General features: G+C 37.1%; 1 protein-coding gene across 4 annotated transcripts in view; it reads right to left on the reverse strand.

Annotated features, from left to right (window-relative positions):
• Nucleotides 1-12,451, reverse strand: part of LOC121318091 (WD repeat-containing protein 7-like) — a 217,841-nt gene that overhangs the window by 192,696 nt on the left and 12,694 nt on the right. For 2 of the 4 annotated variants that reach the window (XM_041254378.1, XM_041254367.1), the window contains exons 6-13: nucleotides 11,606-11,682; nucleotides 11,052-11,171; nucleotides 10,424-10,569; nucleotides 9,819-9,921; nucleotides 8,416-8,541; nucleotides 4,994-5,144; nucleotides 2,491-2,739; nucleotides 813-1,033 (exon numbers count right to left, since the gene is read on the reverse strand). In XM_041254378.1, the coding sequence (XP_041110312.1) occupies nucleotides 813-1,033; nucleotides 2,491-2,739; nucleotides 4,994-5,144; nucleotides 8,416-8,541; nucleotides 9,819-9,921; nucleotides 10,424-10,569; nucleotides 11,052-11,171; nucleotides 11,606-11,682 (1,193 nt within the window). The remainder of the gene's footprint in view (nucleotides 1-812; nucleotides 1,034-2,490; nucleotides 2,740-4,993; nucleotides 5,145-8,415; nucleotides 8,542-9,818; nucleotides 9,922-10,423; nucleotides 10,570-11,051; nucleotides 11,172-11,605; nucleotides 11,683-12,451) is intronic. The other 2 variants (XM_041254396.1, XM_041254388.1) reach the window with 1 other exon arrangement.

Raw genomic sequence — 12,451 nt, forward strand, 5'->3', positions numbered from 1 at the left:
ACTATAGGGTTGTTAGAATGAATATTAACAGTACCTTGACAAAGTGATTATTCAGTGCTGAGCAAATGTCTTGAATGAAAATCACATAGCCTGTCATCCCATATTTAAATATGTCACAGCTCTTTACATTTGCTGTGTAGGTTTTTATATCAATAAAATAAAAGGTAATAAAAATCGTAGCGAAGATCAATCAATCAGGTGGTGTTGGTGGCTTGCATTCGGAAAAAAATATATATTAAAGAACTTACTGTATGTACAGTATCATGCACCAAGAATAAAACTGTGAACCATTAAATATTTAGAATTTTCATCTGTGCTTAACTTACTCACAAAATTTGAATCTGCAAGTAAAACATAACACAGCCCTAGAATCATGGGTACTTTCACGAAATAATTTCAATAGTAATTTGGGCATGTAGAAATCAATACATTAAACTGAAATATCTTCTTGTTTCAAGAATGAACATCTTTTGCAACATTTTTCACAAAATGAAATTCTACATTTAAAAAAAAAAAATAACAAATTTTCACTTGAGTTTAAGTTGTACAAGTGTAGAAAAAACACAGCGACAACATTTTCTCTGATAGTAAGTCTTTCTTCCTGTCTTTCTGCCTAGTGCAAAATAAAACCAATTTTCATGTTGTGTTGCTCTAGCTGTACACAGAAGTAAACAGAGGTAATTATGCTACCTTTTTAAAAAACAAATGAGTTATATACTTTTTCAGAGCTTTCTGATCATCAGTCACTTTTCAATAGGTACACATATCGCACATCGAGTAAGCATAAAGGGGAGAGATTAAAAAATACTCACACTGCAGTTCTCAGGTGGGATGAGCAGCTGAGTGACCTCCCCCCCATGGACACAGAATATGTGCTTCATCTCCCCTGTGAAAATGTCCCAGACAATGACAGAAAAGTCCACCCCACCAGAGAGCAGGCAGCGCTGATCGTAGCGTGCAGAGACCTGGTGGGGATACAGCAGGCACGTCACCTTGTTTCGGTGACCTCGCAGGATCCGGTGAGGGGGCCAGCCTGGTGAGAACAGCCATGTTTTCAAGCATTTCAGCACAGCCACTTAAAAGTACATTCACGCAAACAATATTAAACAGAGATGTGCTTTGATGTTTTCCCCATTGATTTGAATGGATAATGGTTAATTATGTAAATATAAAAGTGAAGGGCATAACAAAAAGAGAATGTCATGTGTCCCGCAGCAAGATTTTTAAGAACTAGATTGATTCATAAAATGGCTTGGAAATATCTAGTGATTTGACTGCACAACAAACAAGGTTTTGCCTTGTAAAAACACACCCACAGAATATATATACACACATCAGTATAACCAGACATCAAGTTTTATAGTTTTACAAGCATACCAGGGCACTTTAAATCTACAAAATAATGCAATTCAGCAATTATATAAAATGCCATACCCCCTTAAAATATAGAAAAGGGATGCAGGAGGTGATTTACAGAGGGCCAGAGCAAGGAAAACCTTAGGTGCACAACTTGAACATCAACTCTGTATTTAAGCAACAACAATATTTGATTTTATACTTGGGAGTATTCTGTTTGCAGAACATCGTTCTCAATAATGGAACACCTAAAAGCTGGCAAAATAGCAGAATTCCAAGCAATGTTCCTGCAGTGTAGTCTCACTCATTCCCTCAATTGATTGTAGGAGTAATACTAGATGGGGAATTGCATCGTGCTTTTGGGCCAAAGTTTTGTAACTGACTCATACTAAAACTGGAAATGTTTTAACTCTTTTTTGCATATATTGACAACTTGATTCTGGGAAACAGCTAATTGAAATTCAACAGCCCACGTCTTAAAATCCCAAGCAAGAAGAGTTATCTACAAAGCACCAAGCTTTAGTGCATCAGCCTTCTGCACTTTGTGGCATATGTTCAAGTCCCAATAGGAAACTCAATGAGAAAGCTTCTCGATTTCGATCAGGATGGCTTGGGCGGGGTGGGGGAGGTCTCCCTCAGAGACTGGGGGATAAAGAGATTACCCTCTTGGTAAAATAAACTGGAAACTGAGACAATTCACAGCGGTGAAGCCATACCATTCTTCTCATCCAACAGCAGACACAGACTGCCAGTGGCTGAGCTTGAACTTGTGGTGGCTTTAGTTCCCCTTCTGCATCTAATGCACATTTGTCTTTGTGGGATGTCTGATAAGGGGCCAGCACCCAAGGATTGATTTTCAAAGAGATTCGCTTACACAGGGCCTAAGAAAGTTTCCATTCTGTTTGTACAAACTTACCCTGTAATTATTTGTTCTTAAAGGCTAAAAAAAATAAACTATGTCAAAATACCAATGTAGCATATTAAACATTGGTGGTCCTAACTTTAAAAGTAAATTGCCTGCACCTAGTTGCAACCAAGTATTCATTGGTAGTTTTATACCCTTGAAAATATATTTATTATTTATCTTAAACAGAGTTAGAGAGAAGACAGACCGCAGCCCTTCTGTCTACGTACCTCTCCTGAGCATGTGTTCTCCCTGTAGCAGCTGGACTATAGCAGTCTGAGTGGCTGGGACAATCACTATGCTGCCATCCTCTCGACCACAAACCAGGCGCCCATGAGATGGGATATAAACACTGGCCGTCACCTTCAGGGGCTCCTCTGCACCGGGAAGCACACTCAGCTGGTCAATGATGCCAGCTGGGCGATGGGTCAGGGTATCAAAGGCTTCTTGAAGGCTAGTTGATGTTGTAACTGCAAGCTCTGCAAATACAGCAAGAAGCACCCCCACATCCGATTAGAACAATAGGAAATCTCGTAAGGCTTCTTTTTTATTCATGTTAAAGCAAAACACAGAAATAACAAAGGATGCCACTTATATTTTATAAATATGTAAAACATTGGAAGTAAACTGAATGGCACAGCTGAAATGATGTTTGTTAAATATATATATATATATATATATATATATATATATATATATCTAAAGAACTATATATATATATATAATATATATACATTTATTAAAAAAATAGCAACTCCCCTTCAAGTGGGCATTAAAACGATACTTCATATTTACAACTTAGCGCTACATAATACACTTTTCTAGTAAGGTAGATAACATGTAATCAGATACTTAAGGAAAGCATTTTGAGAGCCTCATGGCTAACCTACGTGAAACACTTTATATAAAAATGTACTTTTATTTTAATCAAACACTGAAAAATCTACTTGCAACTTATGCAAGTAAATGCATACTGTATTGGCATTAAAATTGCTCTAGATTTACAAAAAAATGGGTTTACCAGTGCTGGCACGCAAGTACTGTCTTTGCAAGGTTGTTTAGTCAATAAGTATGTGATCGCAACACAATACAATGAATAAATAAAAAGCACCTTGATACAGACTTGTGAACTGCTTAATTTAAGTTTATAGTTTATGCAAAATAGTTTACTCATTTAAAAAAGAGTAATAACTACAAAATATAATGATACAACATTGCTTACATAAAAGTATAAAATATGAAATGATCAAATATATTCACATTTCTACTTATTTCACATATTTAACTGAATGACAAACAAATCTGCTTGTCACAAAAGTATTGTTTTTTGGGGGGGTTGTTTTCACCATTTTTAAACTGCCATTCAGTTCTCTATCCTGTATCTGTACATGCTTAAATACTAAAAACATTTTTTTTTACAGATGCTTTGTAAAATTAGTTTTATAGAAGCTTTATAATACAGCAAATGTTCTGGCTCAGAAAGATGAAATGGTTGTGTAGGAATAAGACCACTAGATGGAGCAAGAAACTGCCTTTTGTGATCCTAGATCGATGTGTCAATCTTAAGGCAATGGAATACCGGATCCATTCCGTTGTTGGAATGTTTTAATGCACTAAATCAATGTATCACTCTCATATAATAATTATGGACTTGGCATGTACAATAAGACATGTCTGTGTTTTTTAAATGAATAATAGTACATTGGACAGTAAACAAGTGGATCAAATGTATCTGTAACATGAGTAATCATACTAAATTCACCAGTGGGATTCTATCATCTCAAATTGCAGTTCAAATTTGTTTTCAATAAAAAAGAGAACACCTCCCAGGCTGCTTACATGCCCATGCACATCATTTTGTTTAAATTATGAGTAGGGGAGTAATTTAGTACTCTTATCGGTTGCTGGAACAATTGACCACAAGTTCTTGCATAAACCACCAACACCATCTAGTGGTTCAAATTTTAAGTAATTGTATTTGCTTTCCTAGGTCCCTCTTAAAAACAAGCTGGCTGTGCCAAATTAAAGTTTTTCAGATGGGTGTACATTTTTAAATGTCTTGGTTATACTGCTGATGGCGACCTCAATAACACCTTTACCTATTTTTCTCTACAAAACCTGAAAAAGCTGCAAGTAGCTACTTCTTGTTGCAATGGTATACACCGGCAACTTCTGAACCCGGTCAGCTGAGCACGGAGAACGGACCTCTGTTTTGTTTGCAGTTATTGATGCTTTGGGTTTTGCAATGTTCTTCTCCTTTCACTTGATTCAAGATCTTCATAATCTAGTAGAGCAGTTAACTCACAATCTCACTGCATTTACCTTCGATGCTGGACCCAATCTGCTGCTGCTGTGGGGTATCAGGTATGCTCCAAATGGAGAGTCTTCCAGCAGAATCACCCTGCAGCAGGAGTTTATGGAACGGCTCCCGACGGCCATAGAAAAAGCGGGTAACAGGAGGGCAGATGACTTGGTTATACTGCTGATGGCGACCTCAATAACACCTTTACCTATTTTTCTCTACAAAACCTGAAAAAGCTGCAAGTAGCTACTTCTTGTTGCAATGGTATACACCGGCAACTTCTGAACCCGGTCAGCTGAGCACGGAGAACGGACCTCTGTTTTGTTTGCAGTTATTGATGCTTTGGGTTTTGCAATGTTCTTCTCCTTTCACTTGATTCAAGATCTTCATAATCTAGTAGAGCAGTTAACTCACAATCTCACTGCATTTACCTTCGATGCTGGACCCAATCTGCTGCTGCTGTGGGGTATCAGGTATGCTCCAAATGGAGAGTCTTCCAGCAGAATCACCCTGCAGCAGGAGTTTATGGAACGGCTCCCGACGGCCATAGAAAAAGCGGGTAACAGGAGGGCAGATGAGCAACTGGAACATGAAGCAGAAAACAAGCGTTGCTCCAATTGTTTCATTTATGACACACTATTATTATTATTATTTATTATTATTATTATTATTATTATTATATTATTATTATTATTATTATTATTATAATAATAATAATATTAATAATAATCATCATCAGACACATCATTGCATCTCCCAGGTAAAGCACTACAATTCACTTAAAGCACACAAGCAATTCAACACGAAACAGGAAAACTACTTCTGACAAATTGTACTACTATTATTTCAATTTTTTTTTCTTTTTCTATTTTGTTTTTCCATCTTACAATATCAAGAAGGGCATCATAGTATCAATGTGTGCATGTGAATGTTAGTTTAAGTTAATATACTTTCTTTTTTTTTTTTAAATATATGTTCTAAATATAACTCGGAGAAGATGTTTTTTTTACTTAATCTAAATACCGTATTACTTCAATTTGTCGCCGCCCTCGAACTAAAGACGCCCTCATATTGAAGCCGCAGTCATATCAGCTTTATAACAGAGGCCGCCCTCAAATAAACGCTGCTATCAATAAAGAAACAGTAAGGTATTTTTTTCTCCCCCTACTAAAAAAAAACACACAGTAAACAAATAAACGTGCAACACTGACTATGTACATGTAACGCCCCCAAAGAGACGGGAGCTTCAGTCTAGCAGATAAATTATAAACTAATGTACACACATAGTAAGCACATTTTATTTTATGGTAGTACAGTTCTGAAAGAAAATGCAAGATAAACTACGTACAGAATAGCAGTCCTTGTAATTCCCGTACTCAACCCCATACAAATAAAAACAATGCGCTTACTATCTAAGAGAAAATTTCGTTTCAGTTTCTCTTGCAGAGAAATTACAAACAAGCAAGTTACAATGAGAAAATAACCGAGTAGGATATATTGTAGTTTTTACAGAAATCAAACTGATATTCTGAGGTAATTTTTGGTGCAGAAAAACATCTATGTCACACTCTTGGATTTGACTGCCAAACCAGCACTGTCCCGCCCCTTAACAACCAATACACACTCCTGATTCACTGGTACAGTACTACCCTGACCTTCCAACTCCCACCTAATAGGTAATTGTCACTGATAAATGTACTGTAGTCAAAGTAGGTTAGCCACACACGCTGCTACATACAGGTAGGCTACTGTACTACAGAAAATAAGCAATCGCGATACTTCTAAAATGTCATAAATCATGTAATAAAATATTGCAGCATTTGAAAAAATCGTAGTATTATTAATAAAGGTCTCCCTCGTATAAAGGCTGCCCTCTTAAGTGCCGCAGTCATTCTGATCAATTTAAAATAAACGCCACGGCGCCAAATTGAAGTAAAACGGTATATCTTTTTTGTATAGGACAGAGTCATTACAACACTGTCGATGTGTGGATGCTTCTGATCCCGGATTGGGCGAGTGATGAGGTTGTCTTTTATTTGTATTTTCTTTTTCTGTTTTTGTGTTTGTCCAGGCACTGCCAATGAAAATTAGCTCACAGCTAAATTTGTGTACAATACATCTTATGACATGTCATAAATGTTAAATTGTATGTTGTTGTACCGGTCAAATAAATAAATAAAACTATAAACAAAAATGAATAAATACATAAATAAATGATAACTTATAACTTAGAATGAGAGACTTTAAATCAAGTAGCCAGAATTACTTTGTGCTGTTTAATTTCAACTTGGAGAGGTCGGGGGAAGAGTCAAACCCGGTGTTAGGAGTAAGTATCATATTTTGCTATGATTAGCATACACCAACTCTAAACTGCCTTTTTCAATACAATGCAATACAATAAAATTTGCTTTAATATTATGCTCTTCATGCGGAGCATCCCAGGGTGCTTCATAATAAAAACTCCATAAAAGAAAAAGGAAAAAAGCTGTTTGTCAATCAATCCAGCTCAAGAATAAGCTACTGCAAACACATATTTTTTTCAATTTGATTTAAAAGACTCAAATATGCCAGAATTCCTGATATGGCTTGGGACAGAGTTCCAAAAGCAGGGAGCTGAACAACTAAAGGCCCTTGCTCCTCCTGGTTTTAGGCGACTTCTTGGGAACAACCAAAAGTCCAGCATTCACTGATCTCAAGGTGTGACTATGAACATAAGGAACCAACATTTCCTCTAAATATAAAGGCCCAAAGCCATGAAGGGCCTTATAAAGTAGTAAGCAGAATTTTACATTTTGAATGTGTACGACTACTGGCTAGGGGCCGAGGTTGTGCACTTGTTTGAGTAGCATGCATGCTGCTGTACAAGGAAATCCAATCTGTCAGGAAATCCAACCCAGTCAGGTCAGCTCCTTGCCACTGTGACGCAAGTGAGATGGGAAGCGCAGCATTGACAAATCAGTCAGTGAATCGTCTTCCTTTCTAGCATGTACGAAAGCAAATACAGTTTGAGTGTGACTGTTTACTGAAAATGGAGGTAAGCGCCAATGCCTTGCATGTCTGCAAAAGTCTTGGCAGTGCTAAAGGAATATACTGTAACTTAACCCACAAGTCTCAATGGCAAGACACCAAAATGAGATCATCATGTACTACCCACCCCCCCACTCTTCTGCCCACATTATGCATTATGTAGCCTACTAAAATTAATTAATGGCCCGCCAAAATTTTTTAGTATCTAAAATTGTTTAATGATTAACTGTTACATTACCCAAGCTTATATAATGGGGATTGGTTTTATTTTTAATACAAGGGCAGGATAACACGACTGACGTGTATCTGGGTAATGGATATCTGAGTGATGACTGTATGTCATAACTCGCCTGCTTAAAAAAAAAAAAAAAAAAAAAAACATGGATCATATTGTAGCTGGCTAATGGTGCATGTGTGCCAGCAAATTCATAGGGCCTTCCTTGAATACAGCTCAACATCTTTTGCCGATATTGGGACATTTTAGGGAAAATAAAGGGACCTCAGAAACAAGTCCTAAGTTCACATGATCTGATCAGATTAAAATGTTTTAATCTTGAGTTCTATTTGAAACCAGCTACAAGAAGCTACAAGAATACAGTAAGGACTAGAGAAGTTATATGTTTTAAAGCACACCTCATCCTCATCATAGGACTAGTCATGAGATAAGCATTAGGCAACTAAAGGGCAGCATTTTCCAGAAATATGCTGCCCTGCTGATGACAATTATATAGTCTTATAATAAGGCATGAGTGCACAGAACTAAACAGCAACCAAAACACACAAGGGGAGGGAGGGGGGTGCGGGATTAACTGGTTTGAATTCTTACTGGTGCCTCTAGAGGCCGGATGCAGAACAGCAGACTAGGAGTGTAGAGCTCCCAGGCTTTCCCAAGGTCAGGGAAATGCTCATGTGACACCTGGATAATGGCTTCCCCCACAAACCCTTGCTCTACCTGTGGCACACTCTCAGAAAAGGGGGCAACAAATCACGAATGAGAAAACAAAAAAACACAAAAAAATTTAATGTACATTCATACAGAAAAACAGAAAGAATGTATGACAATTATGAAAAAATAATATGACCAAGAGAGTAAAGGCACGTGGAGTAAAACTGATTTCACAAAAAAATATATATTGTCTCCCCTTCACAGGAATTACATTCATTAAAGGTATAAGGCTTTGTCAACAAATGGCATGTTATGTTCATGTAGATTTATCATGTAAAATGATTTTGTCCTCAAAAACAATTACCGTATTCCTTCAAATTTAAGACACACTTTGTAAAACAATTTTCTCAAAAATGGCCTGTGTCTTCAAGTATAGTGATGCATGTACTAAAATTGACAACAAAAGACGTGACTACCACAGTACATAAACATGAACATGACTGACTGCCTGAGAAAAGGCAAACAAAACTTAACTGCCCAACCTGGAATCATCAATGTCATACAGGCAGCCATTTTCAAAGAAGTGGGAGTCATTGTCAGGGAGATGTCAAGTAATAAAGAGGACTCCTCCAACTCAGAGGAAGATGACTAGGAGAGATGCGTTGTTGTTACAGGCGTGTTCATTTACCAATATACAATATGCTTCGCCAATTGCAAAAAAATGTTGTATTCCTTTGTATAAATGGCTCGTATGTGTGTAACTGAGGTTTTAAATTGAGGTGCACTTTAAATTCAAAGGAATGCGGTAATTTACACACTGTGATCAGGGATCTAAATATTAGCCATTTCAATGTTTCATACCTTATCTTATACCCAGACACGATGAGAGACAAGAAAGAGCAGTACTACTACAAATAATGAGCAGCCTTTTGTATAACCTGTCACTTTCTTTGGCAACTTAATTGCAGTATTGTAGAACAAAACACCACCACACTGTCAACAATTATTTACCGAATACTTGCAGATAAAATAATATGATATCTACTTTAAATTCGAAGGTAACAGTACAAATAGCAAGTACAGCAGCCTACTTACAAATACTGTTTTTGCCAGAATCTTTCTCAGAAAACTGACAACGCTACTCCTACTTTTTAAACCAGAATCCTGCATTAGACTCAATGGACTAGAAGTACATGAAAAAGGTGTCCATGAACACAGTCCTGATGTAATTCTACACAGATCAATGCTCCCAATGCACAAAGGCTAAGACCCCTGTGAAGTGTACAGTATGCTGCCACTAGTTGTGAAGATGAAGACTGATGTGAAAGCACTGGTCTGTTTACCTGCTTGTCCTTTCTGTCCAGCACATTGTACAGTAAGGGTGGGATGGAGCCCTCAGCAGCCTTTCCGACATCACTGCGGAAAGATTCGCTGGCTGGGAGACAGCTGGAAACAGAAGGACAACATTTTAAAAAAGAAGTAGTATAGGTATTACGATGCTATACAAAGAAATACATGGCTTTAAAAGCTTTGCCAAACAGATATATTAAAGTTGTACAGGGGACTGATGTACATATCTGGAAGTTTAAATGGTACCATCAAAAGGTCTATATATATGCAAAAAATGCTAGGGACAAAATAAAATAGCTTGAGAAGGACAAGAAAATGCAGGAACATCATTTTAAGACATGTAAACATTGTTTTCTGACTTCCAGTTTTTGGTGTCACCAAAACTAACGCTGAGTATGGTAGCAGTTACCACTTATTTACAAATTTTGCTGCAGCATGGATAGTATACAGCATTGTACTTTAGGACTAAAATGTAACATTACATTTTCATATCTTAAATATTGTGGCTGCTTGATTCACTGATTTAGTATTAGTTCTGATAATTAAAGTCCCCAAATGACCTTGCGTCTCAGAAAGTATGTTATCACGACTACAATACCTGGCAGGGAGTTTGTAAATATAGCTGCATCCATCTTCTGTCCATATAATAACCTTATCAGCTGCAATAAAGTCTCCGCCTGTCCATGCCTGTCCATTTTCACAGGGCACTGAGCATAACAGAGAATAGTCCCCAGCATCAAATATCTGTAAAGATCACACATACAGACCAAGTTTAGAAATATTGAGTATAACCACTCGGAAAATGAACAAATAGGATATACTGTGTTATACCATTGTTACGCTTCCAGAGTTGGAGTCAAAGTTTAAACCTGACAGTACTCCCTCATTATAAGGGGACCTTTATAGCCCAGAAACGGTTATACAGCTGTGGTTCCCATTTGCCCCATAATGCTTACAGTTGTTTTCTCGTTATAAGGAGGACCATGAATTGGGCTGTGTCTTACTTATGGCCAGACTGCAACATTATATAAATGGACAGCACTGTGCAAGTCATTTACTGATTTTAATATAAAAACATAATTTTTCATTCATTTTCAACATAACATTCAGGTATATGAAACAATAATGCAAGGAATGCATTTAACAACTGACGAGTGAAAAAAATGCAATCTATCTGGTATCTGCATTGACTAATAATTTTACAAGATTGCTGGCCTTCAACCTACCCTGAAGTATTTTGAGCAGACAACCAACAAGGACCTTTGGGTAAAAGCACAGAATGAAATGCTCTGACAGGTCTGGCAATAAATCGGCTTCGACTCTTCTTCAAAGATGGGGTCTGTGTCCTGAAAAATATTCAGCCTATGTCAACATTAAGCTTATAACACATGTAATCAAACTAGAAATATGTTTAATGTTGTATATACACACACACACACACACAATACAATATATATGTACAACTACTGTATAGCAATGAAATACGATTAAGGACCCCTCTGCTGGTAAATATTTACTTTACGCAAGTGTAGTCTGCTGTTCTGTTCATGCATAATTATATGCACAGTTTTTGGCTTTAAAGAAACACTTCTCAACCTCACCGTGCTATTTACACTCCAAGTCTGTCTCTATTACCCCCTCCCAAAAAAAACCCCAAAAAACAACGTATTTTGGCTATAGTCCCCCAGATACACACTGTGAAAAGATTATTGTAATGAAAACTCCACTGATGTTTGCTTTTCCAATGGTTTAATACTGCTGTGTAATTAGTTTTGTATACCTGCATTCGACTGACATCTGCAGTAATGATCCACACTTTTAATATCCCGGTCACAGACACGGCAACAACTGTATCCTCTGCAAGAAAGAAATATAAAGCTGTGCAAAGCAGTAGACTTTCACATTTACTGAGAGAGTAAAAGCTCTTTGGAATACATTTCACTTGATATGAAGAAAACATCTTGAAAGGAGTACAGTAACAAATATTTCCTCTAAGGCTAAATATACACAATTATATTGTGAAAAAGTACTGTAGACTGTCATCTACCATATATGCCATGAAAAACAAAAAGGTACAATATATATGATGGACATTGACAAAATGTTTTTGGTTTCTTTTTAATCACTAACTCATTCATCCTTGACCATGCCACGCTTGAGTGACTAGGACTGAAGCATATGCACTTAATCACATAATTAGTGAGACAGTTGATTGGACACTGGATATGGAGTGATTTCAGCTGTTGAATTGAAGGCTTGAATAAAAGCAATAAAGAAAATCACAGAAAAAAACAATATGCCACATCTGTCAACAAAGCAGCGCCTTTCGTGCAATCGGCATGTTGGAGGCTAGACCAGGGCAGCGTACTGTGGCTAGAAGTCTGCAGTGCTCTCAGCCAGCAATTCACACACTCTGTCAAAGACAGGCGACGAACTCGGAGACCGAGTCATAACACCTGTCCAAGATTGATAGATCATTTTGCAGCATCTTTGTGATGTCAATCGTTACAGCAAAATAAAAAGTCACTGCACATGCTCTATCCAAATATAAATATAAGCGATATGTTTCTTTTGATGTTCAAATACAAGTGATACATTTCTTCTGATGCTCAAATACAAGTGATAC

The sequence above is a fragment of the Polyodon spathula genome, chromosome 1 (genome assembly GCF_017654505.1).
Source record: "Polyodon spathula isolate WHYD16114869_AA chromosome 1, ASM1765450v1, whole genome shotgun sequence".
NCBI lineage: Eukaryota > Metazoa > Chordata > Actinopteri > Acipenseriformes > Polyodontidae > Polyodon > Polyodon spathula.